The sequence below is a fragment of the Tympanuchus pallidicinctus genome, unplaced genomic scaffold, assembly GCF_026119805.1.
Source record: "Tympanuchus pallidicinctus isolate F22 unplaced genomic scaffold, pur_lepc_1.0 scaffold5, whole genome shotgun sequence".
NCBI classification, from domain to species: domain Eukaryota; kingdom Metazoa; phylum Chordata; class Aves; order Galliformes; family Phasianidae; genus Tympanuchus; species Tympanuchus pallidicinctus.
Window position 1 is genome coordinate 72,152,345 of NW_026294769.1, and position 21,163 is coordinate 72,173,507.

At 39.2% G+C, this 21,163-nt stretch overlaps 1 protein-coding gene across 10 annotated transcripts in view; it reads right to left on the reverse strand.

Moving 5' to 3' along the window:
• Positions 1-21,163, reverse strand: part of PTK2 (protein tyrosine kinase 2) — a 201,937-nt gene that overhangs the window by 30,052 nt on the left and 150,722 nt on the right. For 7 of the 10 annotated variants that reach the window (XM_052703579.1, XM_052703581.1, XM_052703578.1 and 4 more), the window contains 9 exons: positions 19,668-19,724; positions 18,290-18,310; positions 17,158-17,255; positions 12,542-12,626; positions 8,315-8,415; positions 6,657-6,772; positions 5,072-5,172; positions 2,918-3,007; positions 1,101-1,305 (listed from right to left, as the gene is read on the reverse strand). In XM_052703579.1, coding sequence (XP_052559539.1) covers positions 1,101-1,305; positions 2,918-3,007; positions 5,072-5,172; positions 6,657-6,772; positions 8,315-8,415; positions 12,542-12,626; positions 17,158-17,255; positions 18,290-18,310; positions 19,668-19,724 — 874 coding nt within the window. The remainder of the gene's footprint in view (positions 1-1,100; positions 1,306-2,917; positions 3,008-5,071; positions 5,173-6,656; positions 6,773-8,314; positions 8,416-12,541; positions 12,627-17,157; positions 17,256-18,289; positions 18,311-19,667; positions 19,725-21,163) is intronic. The other 3 variants (XM_052703577.1, XM_052703574.1, XM_052703572.1) reach the window with 1 other exon arrangement.

Consider the following 21,163-nt stretch of genomic DNA (forward strand, 5'->3'; position numbering starts at 1 on the left):
ACAGATGAGCTCCCAGTTACACACAGAAACTTAAGAAAGAGGAAAAAAACTGAAAATGCAGCTTCAACTTAGGACAGCTTATCCATACAGGCACTCTGAAACAACACTGTAATCACAGTGAAATTGCCTCTCATTGTAACAACTTGTGAATTTTCTTCAAACACAAACATCCAGTGAGAGCATGCAAGATGTTATGAACACAAGTGAAACAAGATGTAAGATAAAACTTAAGAACCCGGCAATGAATCACCACAAATTCAAGAGTGGATTTACAGCTGCACAATACCCACATATTGTTTGAGGTTTATGTTGTCTCAGTAAAACAAATACTGAACACTTAGAATACCACAAAAATGGTCATAAATATGTCTGTACAATATCTCGGTAATGCTTCAAAGTTTAAACATCACCCCTACACCTTGTCTGGAGAAATGAACATACAGGCACTGAAATAAATCATTGTGAATAAACTAAGAGCGTGAATTCAGACTGGTGTCAAAATCATGTACTCAGACTCACTGCAAGATAAATTGTAAGGCAGTCCATCCCCCGCAAAATAATTTCTAGCTAATTACAATGCATTTCTTGCAGCTGCACAACTGCGCAAACAGATGCTTGCTGTGTGCTACCTGTGTTACAAAGTGACTTTCAGCAACACCTCCTCCAAATCTTGTTTGTTCTACTGAAAACGCTCAGACACCTAATTCAAGGCATCTACTCTGAAACTGGACGACTGGTTTACTTACGAAAGAATTGCATTTTACCCCAGAACTGTTCACTGCACGTTTGCCTAGGTAAAAGCAACTCTAAATCCCTTCTACCATTGTGCTGGAAAATTGTAGCTAAAACTATAAACAAACATGGAGTTCTTTCTGGCAGAGAAACACGACTGACGTTTCCAACCATATGAATTCACTCCCTAATTTAATTTACTCCAACAGATAAGGTCTGTATTTCCAGAAAAGGTACCAATAACCTGGCTTTCTGATGTTAAAACTTAACACACTCATTTTTAATAGAAAGAAAGTACTGTAATGGAAGACAAAGCAAAAACAAGTATTTCTGAGCAAGGAAATGACCGTTCAGAAGAATAACCCTACCTCAGTTGTGCTTTCAGTTCAGTAAACCTGGGTCGTCTACTAGGGTCGTATGCCCAGCACTTGGTCATAAGGCTGTAGAGGGTGGGAGGGCAGTTTGGAGGCATGGGCAGCCGCTCACCGTTCTCAATCCGGCCAATAACATCATTATTTTTCACTCCCTGGAAGGGCTTCACCCCATGCATCAGGATCTCCCACATGCACACACCTACAAAATACACAACACAATTCATTTTGCCTGTGTGAGCAAAGAAAACCTGTTAAAATGAAAGAAAGCAATCCCTTCCCCCACCCCCAGCACACAAAGTCTTCATTTTAAGAGTGCAGATTTAATAAGAACGGTGACTTAAATAAAGGACAAAAGCCTTCTTTCAGAGCTGTTATGTTCAGCTATACTACACGTTAGAAATGTATCAGTTCCCACAGCAGCTGGCTGGATTTGCACAGCCAAACAACATGATTTCTTCAAAAAAACAGAGCCATGGAATCGACCCCTACTTACCAACTGAGAGCAGAAGGGAGAGATGTGCAGTAAGATTACATATGCACTACCAGCCAGAACTGCTGGTGAAGAAGCACAACACTCAGCTGGCTCACAGCAGCCTGGTTTCACATTTAGATACATTCTACCTATTGTAAATCAGAATGGTTGCTCATATTCAAATCTACTCCACTTTTTTTTTCTTTTAAAGATGTAGAATGAGCCCTATTTGCTCATCCTCTGACTCGTTGCACCCGGCTTGTTCAGACTCGTAGGAGCATTTTCACTTTGAGGGTGATTCAGCCCTGGCATTGATCCAATTTTTTTGTTTTGTTTTGTGCTGAAACCATGTAATAAAACGGCTTCTGTTGAAACTACGTTAAAAGCACAAAGAGAAAAACCATCTGTTGGTTTACTATCAGCCGGTATGTTTCAAAGGCTTAATTCTTCTAACTGGGACTGTGCTAGAGCTTTCTTCATATTACTATAAAAATCACATACCCTTTGCTTAAAAGCACTCATATTTCAATTCACAAAGTGAGTGAACCCTTACTCATCTGTTCTGCTCTTATTTAATGTCTCATCATCTTTGTTCCTCCGCACAGCCTATGTTTGTTTTGTCTGTCCCCACAAGCAGTCAGTAAGCTCTAGCTTGAGCACAGGTGATCATATTCATATAAAAGCTTTCAAATTTAATAAAGAAAGATCAAGGTTTCAGGATATTTCCATTGACCCGTATTTTTCTTTCAGCTTCAGGTCATATTTTCTGAGTGCTACGAGATATGGCTTAGTAGCTTAGTGGGTAGTAATTGAGATGGGAGGGCAGTTGGACTGGATGATCTTGTTGGCCCCTTCCAACCCTGTGATTCTATGATTGCAAGCTATGAGGAGCTATCAAATATAAACTGAGTGGTAATTTAGCATTAAAGAGCTACAAATAGGACATAATGTAGGCTGATCTAGAGATTATGAAAACAGCAGAAAAAAAATAAATCAAGAAAATAGGAGGTGAAAATATAAAACAAACTGAAAATAACCACGGTATTACAAAAAGAATTAAGAGGAAAAAACAAAAGTAAAAAAAAAAAAATAGGGTCTCCATTATGACCTTCATTTCTGTCAGTTTCTTATTAGAGATGAAAAAGCACTCGCAACTTCAGGCTTACTGAGAAAAAGAAAAACACAGAGACAGAAAAGATGCTGGAAGAAACTGGAATTTTAGAAAGAACAGTAAAAATACAGAGGAATATCTGGAAATTATTAATTTCACAGCGATAAAAATGAAGCATCAAACATTTCCACAGGACAGCACAAACCAAACCCTTTTGGATTCACCTACCAAACATCCACACATCACTTGCTGAGGTAAAGCGTCGGAAGTTGATTGACTCTGGAGCCATCCATTTGATAGGTAACTTTCCTTTGGAAGCTACAAGAAGACAAGAAGGCAGGCCATTATTCCTACTGCTGTGCTCAGACATAGACTTTGTTCTCAGGGAAATCATTTAAAGGCCAAACTCATCTCCACGCAATAACCATCAAATTTTGTACATGAGATTTCTGCACCATCTGACCAGTTCTGCAGGTCATCATCTAGAAAGAGGGCAAAAGAGCAGCACTTGACATAAATATACGGACTGATTAAGATCCTTCTAATTTTAAGTCAATTCTTATTTACAGATGCTGATGACATCAAGTTGGGAAGAAGTGTTCATTTGCCTGAGAAAGGCCCTACAGAGGGATCTGGACAGGCTGGATTGATAGGTTGAGACCAACTGTATGAGTTTTAACAAAATTAAGTGCTGGTCACAACAATCCTACACATCACTACAGGCCTGTGGCAGCGTGGCTGGAAAACTGTATGGAAGAAAGGGATCTGAGGGTGTTAGCTGACAGCCAGCTGAACATGAGCCAGCAGCGTGCCCAGGTGGCCAAGAAGGTCAATGGTGTCCTGCCTTGTATCAGAAATAGTGCAGCCAGCAGGAGCAGGGAGATGACCATCCCACTATACTCAGCACTGATGATGCCATACCTCAATACTGTGTTTAGTTTTGGGCCCCTCACTGTAAGAGACACTGAGGCTCTGGAGTGTGTCCAAAGAAGGGCAATGAAACTGAGAGGGATCTACAGCACAAGTCTTATAAGTGACCAAAGGAATTGGGATTGTTTAGACTGGAAACAAGGAGGCTCAGGGGACACCTTACTGCTCTCTACAACTCCCCGAAAGGAGGTTGTGGCGGGGTGGGGGTTGGCCTCTTCTCCTGGGTAACAGTGATAGAACGAGACCTAATAGACTTAAATTGCAGAAGGGGAGGTTCAGGTCAGATATTTGGACAAATTTCATCTCAACAAGTGGTGAGGCATTGCAACAGGCTGCCCAGGGAGGTGTTGGAGGACACCATTCCTAGAGGTGTTCAAGAAGAAGGTACACGGCACTGAGGGACACGCTACAATGGCCATGGTGGTGAAGGGTTGATGGCTGGTGATCTTAGTGGTCTTTTCCAAACTTAATGGTTCTATGATTCTGTGTAACTACTGCAGTTCAGAATGTACCACTACTCAATTTGAAACTGACATGAAAATCTCAGTTACACAGCAGGTATTTTTAAATGGTTAACTTGGGTAGCTTGTTTGGCCTTACAAAACAAAAACAAAAAAACCTCCCAAGAACAGAACAAAATAAAACAGTCGCCAAAGCCTTTCAAAAATATCATGACAAAAATGTTCTTCATCTTCTCTCAGCATTGAAAACTCTAAGTAGCTCACAGTGATATAAGACAAACAAAATGCAGAAACACGCTGAAGCACACGGGGACAGATAAAGGATGTTTTAAAATACATGACTGTTATTTACACATTTATTAAAGATTCAACTTGTAAAGAGTTACATATTATGAAGCAGATGTAAAACATGACTGCTTGCCACCATACACGCCATCTCTGTTCTGTACCTCCATCTATCAGGCACTGATGTACATCTCACAGCTGCTGGAGCTGCTTAAGCTCAATCTTCCATGCAAAATGGGAAAAAATGTAGTTACGTGCATTCTTTTGTACTGAATTTTGCCAGTTGAGTGGCATTTGGGTGTATGCAGCATAAAACGACAATGCAAATTCCAACACCTGTTGGCAGTGTTGAAATCACTGCAGCATACTTAGGTTAATACATTACTATTACCTCAGACAGGCCTCAAATGTGGATAACGTTCTAAAAACCATGAAAAAAAATATGAAATAACAAAATTTTACCCAGAAATACATTTCTAATTTTGCAATTTAAATTAGACTCTGTGATTCCTTTTTTTTTTTTTTTTGATGCACAGGTGTAGGAATTTACTGCCATCTTTTCAATTCTTGAACACTTTATCATTTTACCAGAAAAAAAAACCCAAACAACTGCTAGACCAAGAAAACCTGGTCAATTCCTTCCGACAATTAACTCAGCACAGTGAAAAGCAGTGCCTTGTAAGATGAACCCAGAGTGCCAACTTACCTTTATAGTAAGTACTGTCTTCCATGTATCGGGATAAGCCAAAGTCACCCAATTTCACACAGTCAGTGGCAGATACCAGCACGTTTCTAGCAGCAATATCTCTGCCAAATAGAGGAGATACTATTTATAGTTGTTTAGAAACTCATGCTGATAAAATACCATTTGAAAATTATTATTAAAGCCCAGAAATATCAATCTCCTTTGAAAGGACCAAATCACTCTTCCAGTCACAGTTTGGGTGCTCATACACAGAATAAAAAGAGGACTATCACGTGTTTGCCTACTGATTCTGAAAAGCTTGCAGAAATACTCTGGTATATTTAATCCTTTCAAGCAAAAACTGTCATTCTAAGGTGTAACTGTCAGTGGTGTAACTGTCAGTGTCAGAGGAAAAAGTTTTAGTTTTTCACCTGTTTAAAGATTTAAAGGCAAAAAAGTTTTGGCAGTTCAAATTAATGGAAAGAAGAAAATCTGCTCTCTGCCACTGGAAAGGTGTGGAAATGCTTTAACATCTCTGTCCTGTAAGAAGCTTCTCGAGGAGCCCAGTTTTAGTGGTACTACAGTGCTTCCAATAAGACATGCATATTCTTTTCCTGCAGCATCCTAGGTGAGAGAAGCAGCCTTATTTATTAGTTGATTCTGGCAGGCTGACAGACTTAAATTTGAGCAGCAACCTGAAGTGATCTACTTCTTCCCATTTCAGTACAATGCAATTAAGCTGTCTTTCAGAATTTTACTGCTAGAGTTAAAATGAGCAGCGACTTGGCCAAAATTCAAATATCTGTGACAACTGTAAGGGTCTGTTATTTACAGTGCTGCTGCTACATTCATGTAAGCATACACAAATATCCAATATGCATACACACATATACATGTCCAATGTATGCTACATATCGTTTGCACTTAAATATTTAAACACAGGCAAAATGTTCAAGTTCCAAACGCTTCATGATAATCTTAATTTTGTCAGGTGTTAATTGCATACAATACAGGGATAAATTCATCTTTTCTCCCTAAGGAGGAATTCAAAGGTAATAAAGATTTGAAACACACGAACATAGAAATATAGGTTCACTTTTTAGCTAAGCAAGCAATTTTATGTTATAAACATTTTATTCTCCCTGTTCTTTGTTTAGGAAGCCAGCTGCCCTTTGTTTTACTTCTCAGTGTTTGGAAGATGACAGCTGACAAGCAGTTTGAAAAAATGTTGTAACCACAATGCAGCAACTCAGATGGAATTTATTCCTCTGAGTAAAACGAGGCACTATCTCCAAGTCAATCTAGGAGTGAGCCAGCAGGTGTCACTCTTGAAAAGGGGGTTATTTTGCTATCGGTCTCAAAAAAGCTGTACTAACGTGAAGACGGACACAAAACATGAACGCATTGCTGCTATTCATCATAAGCCAACAAAAATAAACAGGAAACTTAAGCTTAAAATATAAAACTATACGTACCTTAAGCATGCATCTTCACTCAAGCAAACACATCCAGCACCCAGAATACTCCCAACCAGCAGTTTGGTGATCTTGCACATTCATTCCCTGATGTTTCAACCAGCCACATACATATATACGTAAAGTCTTACCTATGTACAAATCTTTTGCTCTCTAAGTAAGCAAGTGCTGTGCTAAGCTGGTAAGCGTAGAGGATCAGGGAGGCCAGGTCCAAGCTGAATTTTCTTACTTGCAAAAACGATCTCAACTTTTTGCATAAAGAAGAAAAAAATGGAAGTGGTCAGGATGAAAGATAACAGATTCAAACAGGCTGCATCTCAAACTGCCGACTTTACAGAAGTGTCAACAGGTCTGCCTATGTTTCAGACTGCATGAGAACAGAAAACCATTGGCCATGAAAAACCAGAACTCTGCACAAAAACCAAGCAACTTTTTCTGCACGAAAAATGTTACCTAAACCAAGTAAGCTTTTTTCCATTGCATTCAGGCTCCTTCTGGACGCTGAGTGCATGTGCTACTGCTGTTCTAGAGACACCTGGTCCTATGAGCTCACCCACTAAGTGTGCTTGTTTTTTTCTTAAGTGACTTCAGAGGAAAGCAGTGCACAGCAAATCAGAATACAGATAACAGCTGTATTGTTTGAGAAGAATGCATTTTCTACCTTTAAATTTGCTAACATATATGCACTTCCCTCAGAGCACCTGCTATCAATGTAGAAATTTTATAAATCCAGTTAAATGCAGTTAGGATCTAATAGAAAGTGGCACTAAATGCTGTGTATAAATTAAAACAAAGATTTGAAAAGTAATTTGGACAACAGAAAATAAATTTATGATCTCGTGATAGAAAATGACTCCTCTATGGGTTTTTCCTGTCTCTCTTGTTTTGCCTGTTTGTTTTTTTTGTTTGGTTGGTTTTTTGTTTGTTTTGTTTTTTAACAATGAATTGCAGGATGGCAATCAAAATAACAGTCTTACAGCATGAAATATATGAAATATTACTTCAGTTCACATTTTCAGATATGTACAAAGGAAATAAATCAATTTTAAAATCTGAGATCTAGTTTGGTATAAACCATTCACCCAAATGACATGAGGATGAGGAAAGCCACCTTAATGAGGGTCTCTGTACAGGAGAAGAAACATCATAAATTCACTGTTCTAAAGGACAAAGAACAGTTTTTTTACTCAGGAAGCTTCCAAAAAGTAAAAAATAATAGTTTGTAACTACTGTCAGTAAGATGTCATGAGCCACGTTAGTCTATGAACAGCAAACCCACCCATTTTCATGTGCCAAGTTCAGTCTTCCAGGAGTAACTGGGCAAGTAATTTGGATGGCTTTATGCCCCCACTTCTACCTTTCCCACAGACTCTTTCTGTACTGTCTCCTTCAATTGCTGCCTTCACAACACAAGCCTCTTTTGCCACCTTAAAGGAACGAAGGAGGCATCACCTAATAATTTCCCTTCCAGAACACATGTTTGCAAATGCTGTTTAAATGGTATCTCACTATCATCATCTGACTTGACACAGGTCATGCTCTCACCCTGCAAAAACAACCAAAGTTCCTCTGAAAACTATGACTAAACCACTTTGGTATGAGCTGATGCAGATCCCTTAGTGGAGGAGTTAGGTCAAATTTTGCCATTCCTGTGCCTGAGTCCATAATTCTAAGACAAGTATGATATCATGTCTGTCGAGTCTGCCTTTGCCTGAGTGCAGATAAGTGATTTTTTCAGTGTTTTGCAAAGCCAGATGAGAGTCCAAAGACACATGAGAATTTTTTGTACCTCTCCAAGCGTACAGAGCTCCATGATTATCCACACTGGGTTTTCTGTAATAACTCCAATGAGCTTCACAATGTGAGGATGATCAAACTGGCGCATTGTTACTAAAAGGAGAAAAAACAAGACTGTATACTACAGAAAATTTGGGGTTTGTAAGCAGTAAAAAAGTTCTACCCTGACTGAGCATAACATGAGCATGTTGACCTATCAATTCAGTGCACGACCTCTTAACCTGTGCCTTTCTACCAGAAGAAGAGGAGGAAGGATAAAACTGAATAATTCAATGGCTGAAAAAATCACAGACACACAACCTCACGTAACGACTATGCTCACGTCTGACCTTATTTTCTATGGGCTTAATTAACTTTCCAGTCTCAGCAATGCAGTCAGTAGATTTCATGCACTAAGACATAGAAATGCTTATTAACGTTCCGGGAAGGTATGTTTGTTAGGTTAAAAGAAATATCAGTCCTCTGATTGTGTTTTTATCTCCCAACATGCATATGATGAGCATTATTAATTTAATTTTACAGTACTCTCTCTTTTGTATTTACAATGTAGTGTCAACAGAAATACACAACAATTACTGAACTGGCAAGTCTGCTTTAGTTCACATATGACTTTAGAAGAATAATCCCCTTCCCTCCATAACGTGGCTTTTTATAAATTGTAAACTAGAACAGTAGGCACCTCTTCTATTCTAAAGAGCTCTGAATTCTACTTCTGCACTGTAGTTCACAGCAGTTGTATAACCAATACACCCTGCAACACTAAGCATCCCAAGAGAAATTCTTGGATAATGCTACTTATATGACTTAATCTTGTAATAGTTCACTAGCATATTTTACTGCACAGAAACTTATATGGGCCAACTTAACAACATACTCTTTAAAATATTCATGTGTTATGAAAACTACAGGAAATCAATAAAACAAACAACCCTATCAATATGTAACTTAAAACATTAATGAAAAGGAATGAAGAATGAATGGTGACTTGTGAACTGGACAAGAAAAACTGGTAAAACACTACATAGAATGGAACTCGATTCCTAAATCACTGACTTCACTTCACTTCCCAGACAGCAGTACTGACTGGAAGGAGCAGTCCATGAAAGCAGCCCTGTGGAGAAGAACCTGAGGGTCTTGATAGATGAAAAACTTAATATGAGCCAGCAGTGTGCCCTTGTGGCTTGGAGGGCAAATGGTGTCCTGGGCTCCATCAGAAGAGGGGTGGCCAGCAGGGACAGGGAGGTGATTGGCCCCCCCTACTCTGCTCTTGTGAGGTCCCATCTGGAGTACTGTGTCCAAGTATGGAGCCCCCAGTACAAGAAAGACAGCTGTTGGTGAGGGTCCAGAGGAGAGCCACAAAGATGTTCAGGGGACTGGAGCACCTCCCCTACAAAGACAGGCTGAGGGAGCTGGGCTTGTTCAGCATGGAGAAAAGAAGGCTGCAGGGTGACCTCATTGCAGCCTTTCAGTACCTAAAGGGAGCCTACAAACAGGAGGGGAGCCAACTCTTTGAAAGGGTAGATAACAACAGGACAAGGGGAAATGGTTTTAAGTTGAGGGAGGGGAGATTTAGGTCAGACATCAGGGGGAAATTATTTACCCAGAGAGTGGTGAGGTGCTGGAACAGGCTGCCCAGAGAGGTCATGGATGCCCCATCCCTGGAGGTGTTCAAGGCCAGCTTGGATGGGGCCCTGGGCAGCCTGGTCTGGTATTAAATGGGGAGGTTGGTGGCCCTGCATGAGGCAGGGGGTTGGAGCTTCATGATCCTTGCGGTCCCTTCCAACCCTGGCCATTCTGTGATTCTGTCTGTGACTTCCCCTCATCCCTTTGAAAGTAAAGGGCATTTCAGAGTGCATACATTATGAAAAAGTACACACTGCTAAATCAGTTTTCCTGAACCTGGATGAGAAGTAATGGCAGATTATTAAAATTTCTTCTCAGAAACAGTGGTAACATATTGGCACAGCCTACTCAGGAAAGTGGTGGAGCCGTCGTCACTGGAGGTGTTCAAGAAACAGGCAGATGTGGCACTGAGGGCCATGGCTCAGTGCTGTGGTGGGGTGGGTTGACAGCAGGACTAGATGACCTTAGAGGTCTCGTCCAACACTAATGATTCTATGATTGCACTTCTAAAATACCGGTAAATAAAGTGTATATTAAAAACAAAACACCCATTACTTATCTTTAGAGTTCTCTTATACTGATCTAACTCAATGAAATATACATTTCCTCACTGATGTAAAATGAAGCAGGAATACAGTTATGACTACTAAATCAATGGAGAAGGAATTAGCACAAGTGTTTTGATACTTCATATAGCCTTACCAGTTTTAAACATATTTCATTGCTGGAAAGTATCCTCCAGAGACTAATTTTATCAGTGTTACCTGAGAAACTCAAAAATTCATTTTGCCATCCAGCTTCAAAAGGTATGAGGAAGATCCAGTTTCCAAAAGGAATGAATAACTTGTGAAAAGGAGTAATTTACAAAAAAAAAGTGGAAGATGAATAAAAATCTACAAATCCCATGCAGTTTGTACAGTAGCATATACAAATGCCTCAATGGTAACACGCTACTATGCAAGAGCAGACAGGACTGAAGAAACAAACGTTACTCACGGAAATGTCTTTTTCCACATGGAATTACAGCATCACTAACGTTGGAAAAGATGATCTTACCTAGTCCAGCTGTCAACCCATTGCCATCATGCCTACCAAACCATGTCCCCAAGAGCCACCCCTAGCACAGACACTGACTCCACCACTCCTCTGGGCAGTCTGTTCTCTTCCTCAGAAGAAATTTTTCCTAATATCCAACCTGAGCTTCTCCTTGTGCAGGTGTTCCTCCTTGCAAGAATCAATCCTAAGTCTTTTCGCACTGGAAAATTCACCACAAAAACTCAAATGCCCAAACTACTACATGAGTATGATTTATACTACTAAAAAGTATGATCTTTCCATCATACTTCCATGTCCTGAATTTGCAAAGCTTTTGTTTATGTATGCAGTACTAAGGAAAAAAAATATGTGAAGCTTTTTAGCAAAATGGCCAGCTCTGGCAGGATGCTGGATATGGGCCCTTCAGAAAATGCCCTTAGAAACAAGGCAACATCTCAGAGTTTGCAAGGGAGAAACGTAATGGATTGGAATTACTTTTAAAAAAGAAGAAAAACAGAAAAATGATTAAATCAAACTTGTAAAGCGTTATTTATCTGCCTACAAGACTGGTGTTTTCTGATCTGTCGAGCACAAGAGTCTAATAAAGTGGCATTAAATTACTTTCTACATTATAATTACACTCTACATTAACAGACAGCTGTCTAACTTTGACTTTTAAGTTATTCCTAAAATAACTTAATTCCTCCATGTACTTACTTCTCCAAAGCTAGACAAGTAATTGAAAGAATTACAGCAATTTAAGGAAAATATGACATTCCAAACTAATAAGGCATAACCTATGAACACATTTTCTACACAATTTGGAAAAAAAATGAACAAAACGAACATTAAGTGGAAAGCACATTATAACAACTGGCTATAACTAATTACTTTAATGATATACCATAATGATATACCATAGGACACTTCACAAGACACAGAGACACAACTGTGGAGGGTAACAGGCAGCATTTTCTTATAGAGCCAAACGTTACAGAACTCAACAATTACACTTCTACGGAAGTTTTCTGCTAGTATTTTCCTTAAAAAAAGTTTTCCTCACATATCACAGATACTGTTTGAGGTTGCATTATTTACAGGCAAATGTTTAAAAAACTGGTTTATTTCATTAAGATCTGACATTTCAAAACAGATATACATTTGATGTAACATCTTAGCAACTTCACGAGGACAACAACCTGACCTAAAAGGTAGTGCAGTACATGGACACAAATGCCACTACATTAAAAAAAATCATTAAGAAGGAAATAGGATATCAGATTTTTGACACTTCAAAACCAGTTCTGAAGCCTTTGAGGAGTCAGATATCACCTGTTGAAATTTGGAAAGCCAAATAAACCACATATAATCATATACAAGGGCAATGCCAAGATATAAAGCAGTTTTCCTGCTTTATATATACATATATACATACATATATTGCAGGAGAGAACAAAGCCCATACTATACATTAATAAAACAAATTCTTATCAGAAATCTCTGGCACAGATGGCTGCAAAGTCCAAGGACCATTTACAGAAGCTAATAATGTAATACTCACAGGCTTCTTGTAGGAACTTTTCTCTAACGCTGTCTGAGGTGCAGTTTTTGCATGTTTTGATTGCTACAGCCATAGCTGGATTTTCCTGAAAGAGATTTAGAAATAACTAAAACACAGACCACATAAAATTAGGTCTAAACCTCTAACAAAACTGATTTAGAGAAAGTGAATATTAACTAGAATACCTTTAGTTAAGAAATTAAATTTGAAAGTATCAATGTTAAAAATGTTATTATAACCGAGACATTTAGTGTGCATTTACATCTAATTAAAATTTTATCTGTTTTAAATTACGTTAATTCATACAGAAATTCTGACAGAAGATGATTAAGTGTGCAGTACTGTAAATGTTCCAGCACTACAGAAGATTAGAAAGGAAGCACAGTTAGCAAAAGCAAAGGGAACAAGTAGATACATGCCTGAAAAACACACTTGGCTTCTGCAAGCAACTTGGAAAGCCAAATAAAGGGCTTTTTGTGGCTTTTTGCAGTGCAAAGACCAGCTATAATTTTTGACTGACTCAAATCCTTTATACAAAGCAGACTGCTAACAGGATACAGACTAAGTCAGCTTTGCAACTGAATTCAAACTACAAAGAGAAGATTTTATACATTAGCTTCACAGCCAGTTACACCAAGACTTAAAACTGAGTTTAACAGAACACATGTATTCCAAAGCAGAAACAGATTTGAGCATCTGATTGCTTATCCTCCAAATACAGAAAAATGAGAAGCTCTCAGACAGCCCAAAGGAGGCCTCCTGGCTCAGGAGAAGGCTTTCATCTTATCTTCCTTTGGTGCGTCTTACAAACACTCCTTTCTAAGTCACAGACTAGAAGAGCTCTAGGCATTCTGTCTTCACAAGGATTCAAAACACCACAATTTACTTGGAAAATGATTTTTTTTTTTTTTTTTTAAAGTTTAAATCTCTATTTGGCAAGTGCAGAACCTGCATAATGAGCTGGAAAGCTCACGTACTGCTGGCTCTCACAAGAACAACTGCATCAAGTTGCAACAGAAGCTGCTCCATCCACAAGGAGCTCCATCTGCTCCAGCACAGCACATCCCCACTGCTGCATCCCAGGCTCAAGGGTCACTTCGACGATTGTTAATGAACTGGAAAAGCAGGTGAAGTGTTTTAAAATTAATTCTGATCGAGACCTGACAAAGGATTAATGAGTTCCCAAAAATTGCAGCTCTGAGGAGAAGTACTTGGTGCTCTCTGGTGGATGAAAAGCCGGACATAAACCAGCCTGGAAGGTCAACAGTATCCTGAGCTGTACCAAAAGAGAGGCGGCAGCATGGATAAGGAGGAGGTTGTCCCCCTTTGCTTTGCCTTTGTGAGGCCACATCTGGAGTACTGCGTCCAGGTCTGGAGTCTCCAAGACATGGAGCTGTTGAGAGTGGGTAAAGAGAAGGAGCATGAACGTGATCAGAGGGGCTGGGGTGCTTCTCAGTATGAAGAAAGGTTGGAGGAGTTGGACTTATTTAGCATGGAGAAAAGAAGGCTCCCGGGAGACCAAACTGAGGCATTCAAGTTCCTAAAAGGAGCTTTATAAGCAAAAGGGGGACCTACTGGGCAGACAGTAACGGGACAAGAGGGAATAGCTTCAAACTAAAAAGAGGGAAGACTTAAACTAGATATCAGAAAGAAATTCTTTACTCAGAGGATGGTGAGGTGTTGGAACAGGCTGTGATTGCACCATCCCTGGAGGTGTTCAAGGACAGGTTGGGCGGGGATTGACCTCGAGAGGCTGGAAAGGTGGGCGCAGGTGAACCTGATGGGGTTCAACACAGCAAAGTGCAGAGTTTTGCACTAGGGCTGGAGGAATCCCAGGCATCCATACAGAGTGGAAGGAGGGGTCCTAAAGAGCAGCCCTGTGGAGAAGGACCTGGGGGTCTTGATAGATGAAAAACTTAATATGAGCCAGCAGTGTGCTCCTGCAGCTCAGAAGGCAAATGGTGTCCTGGGCTCCATCAGAAGAGGGGTGGCCAGCAGGGACAGGGAGGTGATTGGCCCCCCCTACTCTGTTCCTGAGAGGCCCCATCTGGAGTACAGTGTCCAGGTGTGGAGCCCCCAGTACAAAAACAACAGTGAGCTGTTGGAGAGGGTCCAGAGGAGAGCCACCAGGATGATCAGGGCACTGGAGCACCTCCCCTATGAAGACAGGCTGAGGGAGCTGGGCTTGTTCAGCATGGAGAAAAGAAGGCTGCAGGGTTGACCTCATTGCAGCCTTTCAGTACCTAAAGGGAGCCTACAAACAGGAGGGGAGCCAACTCTTTGAAAGGGTAGATAACAACAGGACAAGGGGAAATGGTTTTAAGTTGAGGAAGGGGAGATTTAGGTAGGATGTCAGGGGGAAGTTCTTTACAGATTGAGAGTGGTGAGGTGCTGGAACAGGCTGCCCAGAGAGGTTGTGGATGCCCCGTCCTTGGAGGTGTTCAAGGCCAGGTTGGATGGGGCCCTGGGCAGCCTGGTCTGGTATTAAATGGGGAGGTTGGTGGCCCTGCATGAGGCAGGGGGTTGGAGCTTCATGATCCTTGAGGTCTCTTCCAGCCCTGGCCTTTCTGTGATTCCATGGGCCCTGGGCACAGAGATCTGCTGGCTGGTAACTCTGCCCATGGCAGAGATGTTGGAACTGGTTGAAACTTTTTTTTTTTTTTTTTTGCCTAAGAAGACAGAACAATGAGGATCCAAAAACAGACTGGTAACACTTGTATAGCAAACAGTAAACACTATTTTAAATGACTCTTTTAGCTTAATTCCATAGTAAATAAGGCTTCAAAGAATTAGAATTGCTTGCACGTAAATATTAAGATCCTATATGCATGCCTAACTTTTCATACAGTATTCTATATACATGCTGGTTTGTGGTATTTCAGAAATATTTAGTAGCAAGTAGCCTTGTAGAAGATGTGGTTGCTATTCGACCAATTGAGTAAGAATCTCGCAAGTACAACAAACAGGGATAAATGAGATTTTCAAACTGGAATTTGATCTAGCAGAAGAAGATACCATGCATCTCCTCCATGTTTTCACATGTGAGCTGAATACACACAAAGATGGAAAAGCAGTCATGTTATTGTAACTTAATTTTTTTACCTGTTCTATCATTTCTTCCAGACATTTAAGCTACAGTCTATGATTACTGCATCAAAATTTAATGATACCTTACTACTTTCACTTTGCATATTTGAGTGTCTTAGATGTGGCAACCATTTCATTAATAAAAGTAATTAGTAGGTTAACATTTATAGAAAGCTGACAAGGTACATGATGACTTAACAGAATCTAATTTGCTATTCAAGAAAAATAGAGATGGACAGTATTTACAGAACAGCTCCAAGAAAAGAGGTCTACCATTGGTTCTACAGAGCACTACATTTATCCACTTTGCTCCAAGTTCACTGCAACATTCTTCCTCGAGCACTCCTGTTAAGTTGCCCAGGGTTAAATAAAAAAAAAGACTGATTCTAACACGAGGTATAGCAGAAGTGTTTTTCTGAACAGAGGTATAATGAAATATCTAACATCTGTATGATATATTTGAACACTTATTCCTATTTTAAAGTATTGCATTAAATATGTGTTTATTTAATCCCACACATGCTTGGGATACTGATCAGTTGGTTCTGGGACACAATGCTTCTGAAGCCAGAACTCAGCTGTTGTACGTATGAATTATAACTTCACTTACAGAAATTCCAGACACCAAATTTCTGGAGTTGAGAAATAAATTTTCATCTGACAGTTGCAGACTTAGTTCCTCATTATAGCTGGCTAAAGTTAAATAATTTTACAGCTTTGTCTCTATTCTCCCCACCCCTTCAGTCCCCAGTTTAATTCCTGAGTGCCATTGCCTTCACTGGTTTCAATGAGGTGACTACTGAACATCAAGGTCTGGCTGGATCTGCATCTATTTTGTATCTTTTCTCGGAAGAAATAGTAATGACTTATACTAACTAATGCTCTAAATGCTCTAAGTCATAGAGCAAGAGAGAAAGATGCTTACTGCAGAAGCAGATGTTTTTAAATACTATTGCTCTCTGTTGTAGCTACTGCCTTTCCAGCATAAAAGACTAAAACTTCTCCCCTATATTTCAGCAGAGAAGTTAGATCACTTGATCCTGACCCAACTGGCGGCTTCTGCACTGAATGCTGAATTGAAATCCAACCCAGGTTTAACATCTCCAGATGCTATTTCAAACTTCAGAGAAGGTTCTACAGCACCAAATACTCACTAGTGGACTATGGTCAGAGCTATATGTGCATATCATGCTTGGACAAACTCAAAATTAAGAAGAATGTGTGCAGCTAGGTTTAAAAGCAGTGAGTTCTAATGCTAGTGCTGCCAGTGGTTTTGGTAGGGGTCTGAACAGTTTACCTGGCATTTCTGATTCACTTTCTTATCTGTAAAAAAGAGGGATCACTCTAGAGCTATTATTTTAGATGTCTGAAAAATGAAAGATATGCTGTACGTGGGGATTATTCCAATAAATAAATCACAGAATCAACGTTTGCTTGTTCTGGAAGGCATATGAGGCACACATTTCTTTATTTTAACTCGAAAGCTTTTGGTTTTTGGCTTATTCTTTTGTTTCAGAAGTGAAGCTTACCGGACTCATGTAAATTCCTTGGTGCACATCTCCAAATTGTCCTTCACCAATGCAGCGCCCCAGTTCAATTCTCTCCCTTTGAATTTCATAATCTCTGGCTATAAGAATATAATGCACTTAAAATATCAGATCTCTGAGGAAAGGCAGAGGAACAATCCACAAGATACCAAACTCAGTCACTCCAGTGTCTCACAAATGAACAACTAAGATTCACATACGCTGCACACCGACCTATACAAATGCTGTATACACAGTGGAAACCTCTTAAACAAAAGTTTGAATCAAAGCAATGAAAAAGAAAATGTGAACTATAATTTCTTAAATTAACTATTATGCATTATTTATTTCAATGCAATAGAGATAATTAAACGGTTATTGCTAGTAAAAGACAAAACATAAATAACCTAGGACAATAGAGATGATTATAAATACAGCCCTTGCCCACATGCTTTTATGAGTTTAAGAGAAGTCCACTATGTGGTATTTTAGATCTTGGAACCATCAAATCAGCCAGGAGAATTTTTAAAGAGGTAACTGCAAGAAAAAAAATACAGAAACGAAGAGCATGGCAAATAAAGATAGAATGAAAGAGCAAAATTTTGAGTGCAATACACCTCCATCAGTCTGTAACTGAAGTAAAATTGATAGAATGCATTGCAACTTACGCAACTTTAATAACTTCACTGCTAAGACTGAGAGGTTTTCTGATGAAAATGCCTCAGTGCTTTGGCAAAAAAAAATTAAGCAATTGCAAGTGAATTACTTCATTTGCAATTTAATTTCTAGCAGACATGGAAAAATATTTCTGGAACAGCAGAAAAACATGTACAGTATATGTTTTCACCTCTACTATTATTCAGAGCAAAAAAATAAGCTACTAGCTTAGGACTTAAGGACTGATTTTTTGCACTTCATTAACACTATAGAAATAACATTGTCTAGAGATAGATAACACTGTGATAAATGCCCTTTTCATTTCGTGCGTTAAGTACTGCATTTTCCTCTTTAAAATCCCAATGCTAGCTGGTTTAACTATAGATAAATAATGTTTATTAAATGAAAGTGAATAAGAAAAATTCCACATCATTCCAAACTGCAAGCATACAAGGATGGGTAAAGGATCTCCTGTTACCTTCATCTATTCCATAGCTTTCTGCAGTGCAATTAAGAGAAAGATCAAATGCTTACTTAGAGCTTCTTAAAATCAAGTCAAGGACAAACATTTTTTTAACATTAAAAAAAACGAAGAGCTGTTACAGATGCAATTTTAACTTTACATTGGCAGAAGTCACAGGTCTGTTCTTGTGATCTGAACTGCCCGTGCCCTGGGACAGCTGAACACTCGAACCCACTTCAGTGCGGCACAGCACTTAATGCTTGTGTCAACAGCCCATCCTACAGGCTTGGAACTGAAGGCGTAAACTGAAGTGTTCAGGAGTCACCCAGCGCTGGACCACAAGTAATTTGTTCAATGGAAATTTAAAAGAAAAGGTTACAAAATAATAATGAAAAAATCATAGGGTTAATATGTCTAAAAATAAATAAATAAATAAGGACTTAGGTTATTTTTTGACCCTGCAGTTATTTTGATGGAATTACGTAATAACTTACTGCAAGACATTCAAAGCACATTGTTTATTTCTAGAAAACATATATTCTTGCTTTCCAAATATTTTCCACAGTAGCATATTATACAATAAACACTGAAGTGATTATGAAACATTTCTGTCTCATGAAAGCCTGAAGAAATCCCTACACACAGTTATTATTTTCCAGCAGAACACGCTATCAGCTCAGCACCATCCTCCCCTGACACACCAAACCAACCTGGCATTTCTGTAGGCGTTCTTCAGAAGCAGACAGAACCAACTGTTTAATGCTACAGAAATCCCAGGCTGCCAAAATATTTCTGTAGGTTGCAGATGTAACTTAAAATCAGCACATGGACTTCTATGTGAAATTAGCTGACTCTGACAGTTCAAGATGATATTCTAATTCAAATACTCCATGAGCAAATCCTGGCGGTGGTCAATGCATCACCTTTTTTCTATTTCAAAGATGAAGACTCCTGAAGTCTTTTATCTTGAAAAATACTGCATGTAGTACAGATGACTTTCTCTAGAGAACAGCATGCGTGACACAGAGCAAGGACCAAGGATGGGATACAGCTATAGAGCAGTATCCAAAAGCATTCCAAATCCCTTGCCTTTCTGACAGAAATCTTACTCATTCTTTAGGCATTGTGTTCAGCATAGCAGTACAAAATAAACCTCCATTTTATGACATTTTGTGTCATAAAAGGGAGCTCACAGTGAAGTCACTGATAACGTCAAAAGCTATGACAGAACCTTACTTCGTTTCATAACCTGAATTTAAAAGGACACTGAAGCTAGGAAGCTTGCAAACATCATCGAGCAATACGTGTGCAAAGAAAATATTCCTAAGGCTGAAATGTGAGATTCAGTCCCAAAGAAGCTGCTGGGAAGAAAAGTTCCAATTAACATACTTACTTGATGGCATTGTATAAGTATCTTCTTCATCTATAATCTCTGCATAGTCATCTGTTTCTGTAAAGGGAGGAATTAAAGAGTTTCGGGAAAAGCAGATGAAAACACTTCTCCAAAACAGTATCTCCAATGTATCAAAGCTGATAAGTCACAATTCCCCACTTCAACAGTGCTGGGACACATTTACAATAGCGTGAATAAAACTTGCTCATGCATAATTTATGGCATGATAATGACCTCAAGTGCCAATTATGCTACGTCACATAGATGCATTCAACAAGGAATAAAAGAAAGTTTCATTGGTATTCAGAAAAGCGTAAGTTCTCTAACTGAATCCAATCTAAACTGTTGACTTCAGAAGAAAATCCTTTTAAGAGCAAATTCGACCACAGGAAAAAAAACAAACAACAAAAAAACAACAACAAAAAAGAACACGTTATTAATGGATTAAATCGCTTTATCTACAATAAAGTGTGAACAATAGTTTGGTAATATTTATGTCAAACAAGCAAAACAGATGGTAAAGATGTTCCAGGGCAGCATCTACTTACTGTCAGTGCAGCAAGGTGAGCAATTTTCTGTACTATTTCCTAAAGAAAACAGGTCTTTTTTTCCTGTACTACTCTCAATTTTGTTTAGTAGAAATTTGCAACCAGACCTGCTGTCTCAAATCAGCACCTTTAGAAAACATCCAGCTCTCAAAGTTATCAGAAAAACAACAGTGTATTTCTTCCTCTGTTTAAAACTTATTTTGCATCATCAGTTCTCATGACAGTGTAACTGGTGGCACGTCCTGTCCTACCAGTGGCTCCTTCTGTTCCTCTGAAGAGCTTCCTGGTCACATAAGTCATTTCCTAATGGTCAGAAATTCTCCCAGGGTTTACAAACCCATCCACAGCAGTGCGATAATCAGTCACTGCCAGGCTGTTAAATTCTATTCACCAACTTTAATTGCACAGAGGTTCTCAAAATTGAGTAATTTCAAGTCCAGTATGAGGTTTTAGCAGCTGTTTTCAGGTGATTACATATTGGGCTGCCTCTGAAAGGCACAATTTACTTCTTCTGCCCTGGAGCATACGTACAATCCTACAGCTCTTCTGCATCATTTCTAACAGCCGTGGTTTCTGAATGGTGAATGGGACAAAGCAAAGGTTGGGATGATCCCTTCTGGTGGCAGCCCTCAGTCCAAAAAAAGCCAACTCTGACAGCAGAGCAAGGCTCCTAAATATTATACAGGTGAATAAACAAGAACAGATTTTCAAACAAACTTAATACTCAGCAACTAGAAAACTTGTGGTTACTTACAGTTTGAACACTGTGTTTGTACAGTTTGAACGAAGTGTGTTTGAAGTTCAACACACTTTAGCAATCAAATATAGATTTATGATCCTAACTTCATAGTACTAACACAAAATTGAAATTTTCTTTCTTCCAAACCCCTATAGGAATTTCCTGTCTCATAAAAACAGCAAATTCTACACTATTTAAATTTGTGTTAG